The sequence below is a fragment of the Phycomyces blakesleeanus genome (genome assembly GCF_001638985.1).
Source record: "Phycomyces blakesleeanus NRRL 1555(-) unplaced genomic scaffold PHYBLscaffold_2, whole genome shotgun sequence".
NCBI classification, from domain to species: domain Eukaryota; kingdom Fungi; phylum Mucoromycota; class Mucoromycetes; order Mucorales; family Phycomycetaceae; genus Phycomyces; species Phycomyces blakesleeanus.
Window position 1 is genome coordinate 1,641,566 of NW_017265135.1, and position 16,669 is coordinate 1,658,234.

General features: G+C 36.9%; 6 protein-coding genes across 6 annotated transcripts; 3 read left to right on the forward strand and 3 right to left on the reverse strand.

The window, feature by feature from the left end:
* Positions 1-645: 645 nt before the first annotated feature.
* PHYBLDRAFT_154161 (protein kinase A catalytic subunit) lies at positions 646-2,063 on the reverse strand (the record flags this gene model as incomplete). Its single annotated transcript, XM_018433302.1, has 5 exons — positions 646-1,003; positions 1,120-1,204; positions 1,321-1,528; positions 1,597-1,923; positions 2,046-2,063. 5 exons carry the CDS (start codon positions 2,061-2,063, stop codon positions 646-648), a joined length of 996 nt encoding a protein of 331 aa, XP_018297633.1.
* A 3,594-nt stretch (positions 2,064-5,657) lies between these two features.
* PHYBLDRAFT_139624 (hypothetical protein) lies at positions 5,658-6,833 on the forward strand (the record flags this gene model as incomplete). Its single annotated transcript, XM_018430258.1, has 4 exons — positions 5,658-5,717; positions 5,791-6,150; positions 6,274-6,362; positions 6,437-6,833. The coding sequence occupies 4 exons, from the start codon at positions 5,658-5,660 to the stop codon at positions 6,831-6,833; spliced, it is 906 nt and encodes a 301-aa protein (XP_018297634.1).
* Positions 6,834-7,831: 998 nt separating this feature from the next.
* PHYBLDRAFT_184826 (hypothetical protein) lies at positions 7,832-9,415 on the forward strand. The gene is made up of 6 exons (XM_018438994.1): positions 7,832-8,210; positions 8,271-8,325; positions 8,402-8,452; positions 8,545-8,717; positions 8,809-8,874; positions 8,957-9,415. Exons 1-6 carry the CDS (start codon positions 7,926-7,928, stop codon positions 9,287-9,289), a joined length of 963 nt encoding a protein of 320 aa, XP_018297635.1. The 5' UTR covers positions 7,832-7,925; the 3' UTR covers positions 9,290-9,415.
* A 156-nt stretch (positions 9,416-9,571) lies between these two features.
* PHYBLDRAFT_75571 (hypothetical protein) lies at positions 9,572-13,861 on the reverse strand (the record flags this gene model as incomplete). The annotated part of the gene is made up of 10 exons (XM_018443074.1): positions 9,572-11,338; positions 11,421-11,525; positions 11,628-11,727; positions 11,831-12,051; positions 12,124-12,441; positions 12,603-12,695; positions 12,859-13,038; positions 13,211-13,360; positions 13,453-13,589; positions 13,771-13,861. 10 exons carry the CDS (start codon positions 13,859-13,861, stop codon positions 9,722-9,724), a joined length of 3,012 nt encoding a protein of 1,003 aa, XP_018298302.1. The 3' UTR covers positions 9,572-9,721.
* Positions 13,862-14,784: 923 nt separating this feature from the next.
* PHYBLDRAFT_106356 (hypothetical protein) lies at positions 14,785-16,136 on the forward strand (the record flags this gene model as incomplete). Its single annotated transcript, XM_018427945.1, has 5 exons — positions 14,785-15,081; positions 15,141-15,305; positions 15,377-15,668; positions 15,751-16,001; positions 16,062-16,136. 5 exons carry the CDS (start codon positions 14,785-14,787, stop codon positions 16,134-16,136), a joined length of 1,080 nt encoding a protein of 359 aa, XP_018297636.1.
* A 45-nt stretch (positions 16,137-16,181) lies between these two features.
* PHYBLDRAFT_75572 (hypothetical protein) lies at positions 16,182-16,638 on the reverse strand (the record flags this gene model as incomplete). The annotated part of the gene is made up of 1 exon (XM_018443075.1): positions 16,182-16,638. The coding sequence occupies one exon, from the start codon at positions 16,636-16,638 to the stop codon at positions 16,306-16,308; it is 333 nt and encodes a 110-aa protein (XP_018297637.1). The 3' UTR covers positions 16,182-16,305.
* Between the last annotated feature and the right edge of the window lie 31 nt (positions 16,639-16,669).

The following is a 16,669-nucleotide window of genomic DNA, read 5'->3' on the forward strand; positions in this document are numbered from 1 at the left end:
ATCCTCAATATTATGACTGAAAAGCCTTAGACGGCTAGGAATATTTCTATGAAGTAGTCCCTACCAGACTGTTCTCGCTGTTTATGACTGAGCAGTAAAATTGACGGATGATTTTTGGAGTAAGCTTCCCAAATCTCGAAGTACCTAGTACTGTTGAAGATAGAAGTCCAGTGAATTAGCGAGTAGGGGTTGGATGTAAGTGTGCAACTGAGGCAGGCTCTTAGCCCCCTCCCCACTCTTGGTCTTGAAATTGTCGAAGGACCACTATACAGGACTACAATAAACTTCTATACGTTATTATAAACAGTAAAAAGAGAAACCTGTGGTCGAGCATAACTGTGGGAATTCATATCTCGAAATAACGTTCCGGGGTTACCTTAAGTCCACATCTATTATTTCCAAAGTAATATGTACGTAGCAATAGTATCATTTAAGCAGGAAGTATTCAATTATTTTTTGCTATGTAAAACTAGTTTTTTTTTGACGGTTAATGCAGAAAGTATATATTATATATTATTTATTGCTAAAAAATCTAATAGAAAAGTATGTACAATTTTCCAAGAACTGGATATTTATTATCCAAAAGGTGCAACCAGGCTCCTTTCTTCCTCTAAATGCACATTATATATGTATATGTGTATATATCTAAAAGTCGGGGAACATGTCTCTATAAGGATCTGGACCTGCTACACCATACTCTTCAGTATTCTCTGGATATTTATCAAAATGACTGGCATCGCCATCACTGCGAATGTTTGGAACGAATGGTGGTCTGATCTGGCGAAGTGCCACACGATCGAAATCAACGCCTAAGAACCACGCATGATTCTTGATGTCCTGTGCTCCGTTCTTGAGGTTACCATAGCGACGGGACAAATCAGATGTGAGAAGACGCTTCGTTAGATCTTTGGCGTGTGGATCAAAGTAACTTGGCCAGTGAATTTTTCCTTGAATAATCTTTTCGTACAATTTTAAATGATCATCGTCGTAAAATGGTGGGTAACTAAGAAAAAGGATAATTTATTATCAATAAGAGCGCTCTTGTTTTTCTTTTAAAAAAAAAGCTTAATAGTTCTTGCATTGGGTTTCCTGCGATGAACTTTTTTGCATTTTACATACCCAGCAAGCATTTCGAATATTAAAACTCCTAGACTCCACCAGTCAACGGATTTACTGTAGCCTTTGGATTGAATGACTTCGGGGGCTATTTTCGCAACAGCAAAAACAACAACAAATATATACAAAAAGAACATTAAATCATGTTAAAAAAACTGCAGCTTTGTTTCCTATAATGCATATGTATGTATTATAAAATATTACCAAGATAATCCGGTGTGCCGCACAGAGTCCATGTAATCTCTGTAACTTTTTTTGCAAATCCAAAATCTGTGATCTTAATATGTCCAGCAGCATCCAACAATAGATTCTCAGGTTTTAGATCTCGATAAGCAATATCCTTTGAATGCAAGTATTCAATCGCCAGTACAACCTCTGCTGCGTAGAATCTGGCTACATGGTCTGGGAATCTCTGTAAACAAACAGATATGTAAGTATGTTGTAGTACTAAGGTATGTTTAGCTATCTTATCTTTCTTACCTTGCTTTTCCTTAACACACTAAAGAGTTCACCTCCTGGAACGTAATCCATTACCATATAAAGGCATTTATCGTCTTGGAAAGTACCCCACAAATTGACCAGAAATGGGTTGGCTACTGACTCAAGAATATGCTTTTCGTTGTTGGTGTGTTCGACTTGTTTGAGTCGAACCACTTCGGTTTTTTTTAAAACCTTGATAGCATAGAATCTACCATTGTGTCTTGACTGTGCTAAATGCACTCGACCAAATGATCCAGTTCCAAGTGTTCGCAAGAGATGAAAGTCATCAAGTTTAAGCTTTGGTCTATCTCGGCGCTGGTCTGCCACCTGTTTGTCATACAGCTGAGAGTTGTGCTTTAATGCCTCAACCCTGTGAACTGGACATATAATAATGTTTTAGGAATTTATTTATTTATTGGCTATCTGCCGATATTCACATCTATCGTTACCATCTTGAGCTGATGCATTTATGCTGTGCTCGATATTTTGAGTGGGTGTATTCTGTGTTTGGTCTGTGTCAAAGCGTTAATGGATCTATTCCAAGAAACAGGGAATCCGTTTATACCCAGATAATATAGATCTACGCCACATCTTATTGTTTATGGTATTTTTATCAAAGAGAAAAAAAAAGATCCTTGCCTTCAGTATCAATATCCATGTGTTGGTGCTGGTCTTGTGTATTCATTTCAATAGAAGGTCTAGGTGTCACGTACCCAGACGCGTAGTTGGCTTGTGCTGTCTGACCCATGCGCTCATGTTGATATTGGGGCTCACTGTGGTTAGATGTAGTAGGAGGGCTTGGAGCTCCAAACTCAGGTATTTCCTTTGTTGAGTAAAGATGTGCTCCAGAATGAGATTTTTCTTTGGAGCCAGTGTGTGTAGTGTGGCGGGCTTTGTCAAGAATTTTTCCTAGGAAAGACATTTTTATTTTTATTTTTTTGTGGTGGTGAAATAAGAGAAAGCTCTATATTTTTTGATTTTGTCTTGAGAAGCTCAAGTTATTAAGGACCTCCCTTTTTATGCATTTCCTTTAGATTTCCTAAAGTCAATACTAACCAACGAAGCATGAAACAATGAAAAAAAAAAACTTTTCTAGTGCATAAGAAGAATTATATGACGAGAGAATATATATATATAAAAAAATAAAGACGATTTTTTTTTTGGTTTTTTGAAAACCCCCCCACAGATACATACGCCTCTCATGGCGCAGATATCCGATATTATTGTGATTCTCTCCAAGTAAACAAAGACTATATTATGCTAAAGCTGAAATTGTATACTGCACATGTAACCATTAACTATTAGGGGGCATAATAGGAAAGAAAGACATGAAAATATCCATTGGATGTGTGGCCATATTTTTTTTTTGATTCTTGCATTTCTCCGAATATCGACTACACTTGATTGATGCGGTATTAGAACAGCTGTGGCAAGGTATTATAATTTCCCTGAATAAATATAGAACTATACTATGGCATACTTTCTTTTAATGTGACGTACAACAATAGATTCATATGCAATACCATAGATGGTTTGTGCAGAGTATATTGATTCATGTCAAGAGGTCTTTTGTATCATTGCAGTGATATTCTATAGAGTCAAGATACCGCTTTTAAAAAAAACTATTACAAGAGATAAAAGCAATATGTTTATATATAATTTTATTTTATTTCTTGTTTCAATCTGTAATTTCTTATATGGTTCATTACCACACCCTTCCTTCTTGTATAATAATGGTTATGATAGTAAATTATTGACCGCTAATTTTATGGACACTCAGAGCTTAATTAAAATATTAAATCAGTACAATCTACAGAAAATATTCCATTGGTTTCCTGTCTATTTTTTTAAGACTTGTTGAGTTTCAAGTAGGTAATATTCATCCGAAACTCGTAAGTATACAACGGGTGTTATAGAGCTCATAGCCTGTATAGCAATATTAACAAACTTGAGTAGGATTATGTACTTTAAAATTATCGCATATCACATATTTCAATCTCTATAATATATATATATATGCTTATATCCCTTTATTTTCTTGTATTTTATAGCAAATTCTACTGTCAAAAGCCTGCTGATAGATATGCTTAATATATATTATGAAAGTATCAAGTTAAAGTACGTAGTATCAACGTAACAAATATTTGAAAATATGGTTGCAATCGCTTACAAGTGCATCTTATGCGCATTGTACATGAGTTTAAATCAAGTACGCCTATTTCAGATTATTCTTTAGCAGATCCAGATGTCTGGGCATAAGTATATTTCTATGTCAGAAATAAAACAAAGTTAAATAGTCAAATGGGGCTTATTATTCATGTATATATATTTACATATATATATACGATACATTTATACTTCAACAGAAATATATAAAAGAGATTCCAATATATAAATTAATCTGCATTCACTATAATCACATAGTATTGTCAAGTAAATAAAATGATAAATTCTCATGTAATGCATTGTTTTTTGTATGCTCGTGGTTATTCTGCAATTAATGTTGCTATATCTTGGGCGAATATCAATACAAGAAATTACAGCTCTTTTTATGATGAAATGAAATAACAGTAGCCAATATTAATCTCACAACGATCTTCAACAGCGCACACTTATTGTAAGCTTCATTAGTCACATAATCTGGTCTGTCCAAGTCTGACAGCTCATTTGCGTATTAAGTATGTTTTAGTTAATGATTTTTAACTAAAGAGATATCCATTGATTTGGGTTTTATGACTTCCAATTTGTTATACCATGTTATCTGTTAAAACACAGACATTTCTACGTATTTAACTAGGCTTTGGAGCCGTGGTTAAGGGTAGCTATTTGGGATGTAATCTGACTGTTCATTCCGTATACTCGGGTGTAAAATTTTAATAATGTTGGCGTATTAGGATTTGCACCTCCATTTTATACCCTTGCTTTTACCAAGTTTGCAAAAAAAAAAGGTCAGAGTATTAGTAAATAGAGAATATGCTCTATTTTTTATAGACAGAACTTATTTAAAATGTAGAATTTGAAATCGCAAGGAAATAGACATGCCTTAATATATACTGTGAATAAGATACATTAGAGCACCACACTCATTAATAAACCAAACTAAAAAGTATTTATTAACCAAGCCAATCTCATTTGAGTCAAGCTAAGCCAATATACTCTAATATGAGATGGTAATCTTTCTTCAAACTAAGAGCCCTTGTAGAGTAATTAGAGTTTAAAAAAAGAAAGAGAGAGGGAGAGAGAAACCCCTTTTTGACGTTTAAATAATATATCCATGTATTTCTTTGCAGAACGTGAAGGGCTCAGTTCAATAGGGCTTATTTATGGAATATATGACACCAAAAATGGCAATAATACGAGAGGAACTAATCTGGGAATCTCTCTTATTGGTCGGAAGTTACTGGGCCGCAAAGGGAAATAGTTAAGTTTACTTTCTAGTCAAAAGTTTATTGTTTCAAAATAATATTTTCAAGTAAAAAAAATTTGGTATTTACAGCTCAGAGCTTACCAAAGGTCTCACCAGACTTCTATGTACTTGGATTTCAAATTTTAATTTGTGAGTGCTTTTATATTGAGTGATATCTTGTTGGTGTATGAAACGTTCAATACAATGATAATGTTCCGTTTAGCCTTTAGACTCCTTCTTTCTCTTTCTTTATCATCTTAGCCACAATATTTTCTTTTTATATAGTCTTTGTTACTAAAATAAAAATTCACAGATGTGTTAAGTATCATAAGAATTTTTAACAGCGAAGCCTATTTTTTTTTCTCTGCTTATAAAATGAAGACAGTAGGTTTAATAAAAAGTTCAATTGTAAAGGGTATTAGTATTCGAGGACCAAAAGTTTATACTTGGTTTTTTTGGTAATATAGTCAATATAATCTTGGTGTATAGACGTTACTTAATTCGTGCTGTCGAAATTAAGAGTTTCTCGGCAGACAAAGACAGGTATGTAGGACGTCACGCATGAATTCCCTCACATTATCTTAAATTAATTTCGTTTCATCATTCTCTTCTAGGAATTTCTTGGCTTCTCATTCTATTATACACTTGCTAGCTAATGGCACCTCGTTCTACGTACCCTATCTCCGGTGCCTTTTACTTCCTAGCCCATCCTCAGGTATAAATAACAACAACAATACAAAAGTAAACAAACGTTCAATTAAATGTGGTACTATGTCCTTTTCTTCTAGCTATGGTCGAAGATGTTTTGTCCGTTCCTCCTGACACTTGCATTTGGCATTGTCTCAATCGTTCTTGCATTCGTGTATCTATTACCTCTTCAGGCTCATGCTCTCATCAATGCCAATTGTCCTACATGGTTGGCATGGTTGTGCTCCGTTATTTTTGTGCTGCTTGAATCTGCCATCATGGATTTGTTGTTTTTTGCAATTGTCATGCCATTCTTCCAAGACGCTCTTTTTGATGCTACATTAATGGCACGTGGAATGTCCCGCATGTTTGCTACCCGGGTCCCGGTTGACGGTTTCTTATTGTGCTGCCGTGGAATTTCTTCAGGCCTAGCTTTGGTTTGGTTCTTACTCATTAGTCAGGTAAATAATAATAGTGAAATAGAAATGTTTTAATAATAAGAAAAAAAACGAATAAGAAAACAGTCAGAGTCTAATAAATATATATATATATATATATATATATATTGCGTTTGTGTTCTGAAGGTTGTTATTATGATTGTTACTGCACCGTTGCATTTGATTCCTGTATTTGGTACTATAATTGCCTGTTATATCAATGGCTGGGTAATCAGGTAAACTTAAATTAAAGAAAGATAGATATTTTTATTTATTTATTTATTCTTGCTTACATTTGTATATCTAATAGCTGGGGTCATCGTATTCATTATGATCTCGAATTCCGTGGATTCACTGTCTCAGAGTCGCGTAGATATGCTTGGGCCAACAAAAATGATTATTGTCACTTTGGTGCAGTTGCTGGAGCTCTCGAACTCATTCCTTTCTTCAACCTCATCTTTATGTGGACAAATGTGTGTTCAATGGCACTCTGGGTTGCGGATGAGTATGAGAAGAATGAGGCAGCAATTGGCAGAGATCAACAGAGATTTGCCCAAGAACAGGGTATCGGGTATCCTTCTGGAGGACCTTCAAGTTATTACCCTCAAGTAGACGCTTACCCTTCCCAGGAGAGATTTGAACAGAGTCGACTTGTTGAAGAATATCCCGGGTCGTCTAATAAAAAAGGGTATGGATCGCACGTATGAAGTTTATTAAAGTAATAAAAATAATAATAAAAAAAGGGGGTTGTGAGATTGAATGGAATGGACTTGAATTTTTGAATATTTTTAACTCATTTGAACCTTGTAACGTATGTATATGAATACATGTATTATCTTTTTTTTTATTTCTATATAAAAATCTAGTTATCAACCTTCTTAAAAAAATACCCATACCTTTCTCCTTCCTTTATATCAATATCCCTCTCTCTCTTTTATCTCAATTATTAATTATTTATATATACATAACAAGGAAGTAAAATAAAATAAGTAATTCAATGTATACACCTTGTGTGTGTGTGTGTGGTACCCTTGTATTCATGCGCTGTTAAACCACCAATAATCAGAATACTTAAATCGGGCACTTCCGAGTTTTCCGTACTTTATTTAGTACTCTTCGTATATGCATATATATATATATATAGAAAAAAAAAGTTGATGTGGGTATTATTGTCTTTAACAAATTGCAAGATATGGTTCTTTATTGAAATCAGTAACCATAAAATAGTGATTATATGAAATAATCTAAGAAAAAAGTTTTATACACGTTGCTATCAAACTATTCATAGATTGGATAGCATTATGCCTGTAGGATACACGAGAATCGAGAACTATCAAAAGGGCGATGATCTTTTACATATGTTTATAAATGTGAGACTGTAAGTCTCTTAAAGATAGGTGATGTCTCGAGATGCCATTCGAGATCATCAATTGATTCCAAACCATAAATTTGATAGTGGCTTTTTGCAACCATGGTAACTGTACCTGAAAGGAGCAAAAAGAAAGATCTGTAACCAAGGGGATCTCTATTCTTTATTTTATTTTATTTTTTTTACTTACTAAAAATAGATCCACCCGTTCCAACCCCTTTTGCTTCCCAAATCAAAGCTCCCTGCTTTCCTTATCCTCTCTATTCTCCTCTATTCTTGTCTAGATCAATATTCCTTTTTCTTCTTTTTCTTTTGATTTTGATTTTCTTTCTTGCTTTTTTTTCTTTTCTTTTCTCTTTCCGTCCTTTCATTAGATACAGGTGCTTTCCTGGCCAATTATACAACCAAGAAGTTTTGATCGCAAAACCTTATGCCGCAATCCGCAAACCATCTTGCTGCTTATCACCAGCAGCCATCGACGTCGAATGGCCACTCGACTGAGCCTAACACTCCATGGGATTCCGTTGAAGACCTTCCAGAGCCCGTCCTGCCATGGATGAAATCCGAATCTCGGCAATCTCTTGGAGGTGCGTCGCGTAACTCAGTTGACACTGCCAGCCTTCACGTCGTAAAGAGATATGCGCCGGACCCGAATATCAAACGAAAACAGCGCTGGACTCCTCATAAATGGTGGCTTCTGTTCTCTAATACTGCAGTAAGCTGAACTTTAATTTTATTATTTCATCACATTGATCATATTTTGTTTGACTTGTAGCTGTTCTGCTACGGACTTGGTATCCTCGTACTGGCTCTCTTAACATTCTTCAAATGTAAATATAAGATACTAAAAGCCAGAAAAAAATGCTACCCCAGATTTGATATTAATATTTATCCTTGCACCCATAGTCTTCCTCAGAGCCGATGTTTTGATTGTAGGAGAGCGGATTATTTTGAATTGTAAGGAAATATATATTTATATACATGAGTGCAATTTTTTCTTTCTAAAATTGACATCAATAATTTATTCAAATATGTTTTTCTATTTATAGTGATCACAGCTACGGGTGTAATATGCTTGTTTACTTCTTTACTTGGCTATGTTGGAATCATGTTGAATAACCGTGCAGTACTTACATTCTACAATCTCTTACTATGGGTCTGCTTTGGTCTGATTGCTGCAGTTGGCTACACGGCTTACCGAAAGAACAAGTGGAATATCGAGGTAAAACACTATACACAAAATCATATAGTTTTTTTTTTAAAAAAAAGAAAATAGCTAAAAAAAAACTCATCCTCAATCTCAACTCTTGTAGGGAAAACTATCATACCAATGGCATTACACTTTAGATTCTGATGGAAGAGCAAGAATTCAGACCAATGTACGACAAACACACACACACATATATATTATTAGTTTTAATTCTTATTCTTTTCATCATCTAAAATGTTTTGTTCATATAGTTGCATTGCTGTGGTTACAAGATGTTTTCTGACTTTCACGAACGATCCAACAAATGTTTCCCTCGTACACTTCTTCCTGGTTGCAAATTCAAGTACCAATCATTCACCAAAGATGCTTTGACTATCTGCTACATTGTTGCATTTGCCATGGTACCAGTTCATCTATTTGTACTTTTCTCAGGACTTTTGTGCTCCAACCACATCAATCGCAAATTTGGCAAGGGTCTGCCTCCCAAGATCTATCGTTTGGACTACCAGGGTATTGTTGCTGGTACCCCTACAGGAAGTTCGCTTAACGTTCATACTGAAGGTCTTCAACAAAGACGTGCTTAACTTCTCATTAGCTCTTTACATATTTAAGCACCCTTTTAAAAAAAGCAGTACACCACCATCCCTTTCTCCCATTTACGTTCAAACATTCTTTCAAATAAACATCTTCTATAATCTTTGCATAATTTTTTTTTAAAAAAAAAAGAAATATTAATAACCAATGTGAAATATATGTGTCTGTATATACACTAGTGTCTTTATAGAGCATAACATATTCAAGCCTTAAATGTGGTGTAGATTGCAAAGTAATAAAGGAAAAATAAAATGTAAGGAAAACTGAAAGGAGCGATGATATAAGTGATTTTTATATAATTTGTTTTTTTTTGGTTTGTTTTGTTTTTTGAACTTTGTGTGTGTGTGTGTGTGTGTGTGTGATTGAGTGTTTAAGTGGAATTGTGTTTGTGTGAGGTGTGTGGAAAGGGCTTCACCACTTGCTTATGCTGAACCTGCAGTGTGGTCGGCTGGTGAAGACGGTCTTTCCTCCGAAAGTTGTGGCTCGATCTGACTTGGCTTGTCATCTCTCTCCATCTGCTGCTGGTCCTGCGGTTGAACCGAGGGGGTCTCTGTCTTATCAGCAGCAGGAACTAATGCTGAAGAAGATCCCTGTTGATCCTTATCCATATTTTCAGGTTCTTCTTCCTCGTGTGCTTGTTTGGTTTTCTTTGATTCTTCTTCAGGTCCTTCTTTCTCATGCGATCGCTTCTCGCCTGCGACTATTGGGCGAGATCCACCAATACTAAGAAGTGCATCAGCTGCAGATTCATCAAAATCTTCATCCATTCCTTGCCGTGCCAATCCTCCGTCACTTTCTTGACTCTTGTCTTCTTTTTTGAATTCCATCTTTTCAACCTTTGGGTCTGCCATAATAGGAGCACCATAAGGACGGTACTCTGTCGTCCGAGCACGGCTTTCCATTCGACTATGGTCTTCCATACGTCTTTCTTCATCTATGGGCATCTTTCGAGGAACGCTACGGTAAATACTAGATTCTTCATTTTTGACAACTGGAGGATGACGCTGAGACTCAGAATGATAAGATCCCTGCTGTTGCTGAGCTTGCTGTTGAGCTTGCTGTTGAGCTTGTTGTTGAGCCTGCTGTTGAGCTTGTTGTTGAGCCTGCTGTTGAGCCTGCTGATGTGCCTGCTGTTGAGCCTGTTGCTGTGCTTGCTGTTGAGCCTGTTGCTGTGCCTGTTGCTGTGCTTGTTGTTGTGCTTGTTGCTGTGCTTGTTGATGTGCCTGTTGTTGTGCCTGTTGTTGTGCCTGTTGCTGTGCTTGTTGCTGTGCTTGCTGTTGTGCTTGTTGCTGTGCTTGTTGCTGTGCTTGTTGCTGTGCTTGTTGCTGTGCTTGTTGCTGTGCTTGTTGCTGTGCTTGTTGCTGTGCTTGTTGCTGTGCTTGTGCCTGTGCCTGTTGCTGTGCTTGCTGCTGTTGAGCTTGTTGATGTGCGTGTTGTTGAGCTTGCTGTTGCTTTGAGCCGTACATGGGACCACTTTCTGATGGTCTTTGGGGACGGTATGGAGCGTTCTCGTGGTCATAGTTTGCAGGTCGCAATGTATGATCATAATGCGCTGATCCATAAGTTTCATGATGACCAGAACGTGGGGAAGCGTGTTGTGGGGCATCATAATGAGATCCTTGGAGGTGAAGAGGTCCTCGCGAGGGAGGACGGGGGTTAGGCGACTGAGAAACCAGCTGTGCAGCTCTTCCACCTTCAGGGTTAGGTGATCGGGTGGAAGGATCGAGTGTCGCAGATTTGACGAATGGAGATTGGCGCATTGACATAGGGGGAAGGTTTGGCTGAGAAGGAGAAGGGCCAACGCTGCCGTGGCGATTATCTTCGTGCATAATAGGGTTCATTTGAGAACGCTCAGTAGGTGTAGGTGCACGTCCACCACCACCGATGTCAGGAATTCGCAGCTCATCACGAGTAGGTGTGTATGGATAGGATCGAGGGGAATGTCGGCCACTGCTTCCTCCACCACCTCCACCACCTCCACCAGGCATAGGCAAATCGCGGGGAGGACCCGATATGGGCTCATGAGAGGAATGAGCATGCTATCATACAGAAATATTGTTATTATTGTTTTTTAAAAGAAATCTATGAGATTCTGGCGATAATTAATCGCATTAGTCTTACAATAGGTAGCTGAGGTATGGGTGCTCTATCATCAACACGAGACTGGGAATTACTTGCTGCTGTGTGGTAAGCAGACATGCTAGATGGAGGTCCGGATGGAGCAGACTAAGGTAAAATAAAATAAATACATGATACAGGTGGATGTGAGTATAATAATAATATTTTTGTTTAAAAAAAAAAGAAAATGCTCTACATTTACTAACGTACCTGGCCGTATGAAGAAGGCCCATTCAAGGGCTGTGCACCAGGACCATTTTGGTATTGGCTTGGGTTACTGACATCCTGAGGAACAGGCGCACTACCAGCTCTAAAAAATGTTCGAGGTATAAGTATCAATCGTGTTATTCAGTGGATGAACAACAAAGCACTTTATAGTTAAGTATAAACAATTTAAAATCTGAGTAATTTACCCTTGTGTAGATTGTACTGACTGAGATTTACGCAAAAGTTCAAGACGCTGTTTGATATGGGGGTTTGAAGGGTCTAATTCAGCAGCTCTTTGGTATGCATCCAGGGCATCTTGTATTTGGTTGTTGCAAGACTCATAAAGTGTTCCGAGATCATACCACACCTCGCTGATGTAGGGGTTTAATCGAATGGCTCTGCTGTAAGCATCCAATGCGTCTCGGTACTTTTTTGTTTTTGTTAATCATCACATCATATCATATCATACAATAAAATTTAAAGATTTTTTCCCACTTACTTGATTAATCTGGTAATACAATACACCAATAGAGCACCAGAAAGTGGGGTTACGGGCATCCCGGTAAACAGCTTGTTGATAAGCTTCATAAGCCTTATTGTAGTTCTGCTCAGCCATGTAGCATCGACCCAAAAGATACCATGATTGGGCATCATTGCTGTCAGCTTTGAGTGAGCGGGTTAGATACTGAATAGCCAAAGATTGATTGCAGAATGAAGTATTTTGTTGATGGTAAAGCCAGCCAAGTTGTTGTAAAACCTTTGCATGATCTGGATTTTCCGATAGAACATGTTCATAGGCATTCTTTGCTGATTCGTACTAAAATTACACAAATTTAAATAAATAAATATATACAAATAATTACAAGTACATATCCAATTCCAGTTATAATTACAGTTACAGTTACAATTAAATTTACAATCACAATTACAACTACAAATACAAATAGACATTATTTATGTGCTTCTTTGAAATTGTACCTCTTTTTGCTGTTCATAAACATGTCCTGTTTGGAACCAAATGTCGGACTCGGTCAAAGGTCTTGGGGGAGAATGCAAAATGTAACGGAAGCACTACAATTGAAAGCAGAGTATTAAAAAAAACATCAGCCGACAAAGGTACACATATAAATAAAGTTAATCAGTCGTCTACTCCTACAAAGATCTTCATCGTGTACAGTTCTCATTTATTCTACAGTTTCTGTTGTTAACCCATTAAAGACCGAGAGAATATTACCTGTAAACTAAGATCAAATTTTTGCTGTTGCTTATATATAATACCAAGACGGAAGTAAATTTCGTTGGCCTTTTCGAACTTGCCATCCATTTTCATCACAGCCGAAAAGGCTTCTTCGGCATGTTCAAGGGATCCGTACCGGTCGTACAAAATACCAATGCCATACCACAGTTTGGGATCCTGAAAAAAAAAACATGGAATACATGTACAAAGTTGAGTTTATCGGATCAAGAGGTATATAAATAAATATATGTCTCTAAATCTCTATATGTATATGTCTCTGTTTCTCTCTCTGCCTCGCTCTCACTCTATCATATAATAAATAAAAATAAAATAAAATCTGAATTTTAACCTTTGGATTAGAGAGATGATAAAGTGCTTGTTGATAAGCTTGATAGGCTTCTTGAAGGTTGTCCATCATCAAATAACAGTGGCCAAGTGCAGCCCAAGTCTCGCCATTGCTTTCTTGGATATCTAAAATACGTTTGAAAAAATCTACAGCCTAAAAAACATACATGAGTGTTCATATTATTATTATTATTATTTGAGACCCAATCGTTTTCTTTTCAACTCTTTTATATTATATTTCTTTACCCGGCCAAATTGTTCGCGTCCCCGGCAAAGAGACGCGATCTGAGAAAGAGCAGCAACAGAGTAGGGATTATGTCGCAAAGCAGATTCATAGCAGTTGATGGCTTTGTCGTAGTCGGTCATCATTTCAGCTAAGTTGCCTGTCATTCAAATATATATATATATATATATATGTATATATGTATATATAAAGGAATAGATGGTTTTTTTAGAATGATGTAGGTATTGTTTGTAAGTTAAATTTATATATGTATATATATAATTGCCGAGTGTATGTATGTGTGTATTATTCTGGATAGTTCTATGAATTGAGTATTTTACCCATTGTTAGCCATGTTTGCTCATTGACAAGAGCTAGCTTCTGGGCAGTACTCGTTGGTTGTGGCTGCTGTGGAGGTACAGTGGCAGCCATTGTTTCTAGATGAAAACATGTCGAGATTAGCGCACACATTTTGACTCATTTATACTACTATTCACACCCATACACACACAGATTTTTTTTAAAAAATTCTCAAACTACGTCACGCTCCCACGCGACAAAGGGGTAAAGAGACAAGAGGTTACCTTAAAGTATTCCACTCAAGAGCGTTCGTCGGAAGGGAGGGAATGTGATGAGCGGAAGAAGTAAGAGACGATGTGCAGGGATAATAGCAGATTTGAATCTAACAATAACAATCAGCGCCCAAATGGTGGAAAGACGGAGGGACGGTCCAAAAGGCTGGAGGTGTTTGCATACTCCACAGCTAAAAAGAAAAAAAAATGACTCGGGATCATCGTAGTTTGAAATTTGCCAGACATCCAAAACGGGCGATCCAAGTTCAAGTTCCCATGGCAACGAATGATCTCTATCTCTCTTTTTTTTTTTTGCCTTGTCTGTTTTTATTTTTATATTCTTATATTTTTATTTTTATTTGTATTTTATTTTTATTTTTTATTTTATTTTGTTGCTTTCAACCAATGCAATACGTAGATGTTAAAGAACAGTGTATTTTAAGATTATTCATTTTTTTACACTTCTTGTACTCTTTTGTGATACAAACTAAAGAAGTACTCAAATAACCTTTTAAGATTGTAATAATATTTTAATCAAAATTTCTTTAGAGCACATGCATATGACATCCTCAAGGCATCTTTGACAACCTTATATATAAATATGTGCTCATAATTGTGTTACTGCCATAAACTTATTTTCTTTATTTTATTTTTTTACCATACCATAACTTATTTTATTATATATATATAAATATATATATGTAAAATCTAACAAGTCACTTTCTCTTTTCTTTTCTTTTTTTTTGTCCATTTCTTTCCTTTTTTTCCCAATTTTGTTTCAGTATGCCCATCTTATCCAATGCTTCAACCTTGTCTAAATATATGAAATTAAACCAAAATGGTTTAGTTCAGGCCGAGTTTATATGGGTAGATGGCTTTAATCAACTAAGGTCAAAGACTAAAACACTGGCATCAAAACCATTTGGCCCAAAAGACATAGCCGACTGGCATTGTAGCGGTGCCTCTACTGGTCAAGCTTATGTCCATGACTCAGATATAACTCTGCACCCAGTAGCCATATACCCAGACCCTTTTAGACAAGGCGACAATATTCTTGTACTGTGCGAAACATACGATTCTGTGAGAATGAATATAAATATATCCCTTTTTTCTTTTCTTTTCCTTAACCAATAAAATAGGATGAAGCTCCGTTGGAAACAAACTATCGCCACAGATGTAACAAAACTATGCAAAACTACGCAAAAGAAGACCCATGGTTTGGAATTGAACAAGAATACACCCTTGTAGAGCCAGAATCCAAGAGACCTTATGGGTGGCCAACTTTTGGTTATCCTGAGCCACAAGTAATTTCCCACACATTTTGCAGATGAATAGATAGATTGTCTTGATATATCAGTATCTGTCTATCTATTAGGGAATGTACTATTGTGGTATTGGCACCGGAAGAATCTTTGGTCGAGATCTAATCGAGGCTCATTACCGTGCTTGCCTGTATGCTGGAATTAAGATTGCAGGTGTGAATGTAGAGGTGGCTCCAAGTCAGTTTGAGTACCAAATTGGGCCTTGTGGAGGAATTTCTATGGGAGATGAATTATGGGTAGCACGGTTTTTATTGGAAAGACTAGCAGAAGACTTTGGAGTTGCTGTTTCTCTTCATCCTAAACCAGTAGTTGAAGGAGATTGGAATGGTGCTGGTTGTCACACGAGTAAGTTTGAAAGATATCACTTTAATAATTCTCTAAATATATATATATATATATGTGTGTGTGTGTGTGTGTGTGTTTACAGACTACTCTACAGCCGCTATGAGACAAGATGGTGGAATGTGTGTCATGGAAGAGGCGATTGACAAGATGGGCGATCGTCATTACGAGCATCTACAAGAGTATGGTGAATTTAATGAACTGCGTCTGATTGGCAGTCATGAAACAGGTCACATCGATGCCTTTTCGTACGGAATTGAAAATCGGGGAGCGTCAATTCGCATTCCACGACAGGTTGCCAAGGACGGTAAAGGGTACATGGAAGATCGAAGGCCGGTGAGTGGATTTAAATTAACCAATCAAATTACTTATAATTAGATTTCAACCCTCTTATAGGCGTCCAATATTGATCCTTATCGTGTTACTCGGATCATTGTGGAGTCAACATTAAATCCATCGCCGTTTTTTTGAGCGTTTTGTAAATAAAAGTACATTGAAAGGCCCAGATCAAAGATATCTTATTAAATGATTTAGTTTATTGAGAATTATAAGTACGTGAGATAATGATAGAAGAGGAAATAGCCATTAAAGAAATTTGACATGAAGTTTGTCTTGGGGGAAAGTTGTTTCTGTTTTGTTTTTAAGCACCAGTGTTTGTGGGATCGGTGGAGGGGACTGGACCAAGACGTCTAGCCATGGGATCATCGAATTGGTAGAGGACATCAGGGTGATGGGTATTGCGCATTGCATCATTCATGAATCCCTTTGGATATGGGCTTGAAGGACGAGAGTTAGGACGAGAGTTAGGACGAGAGTTGGGACGAGAGTTGGGGCTTGAATGGGGCTTGAGTTCTTTGTCTTTAGGACTGTCAACTGCGGGTGACCCTTCACGAGAAGACTCCTTGGAATCAGTCTTCTCGTCTTTGGAACTCTTGCTGTCCTTGTTGTGGCGGCCAAAGTGAGGAAAATGCATTAGAAAGAAGATTGATTTATGATTGATTTGA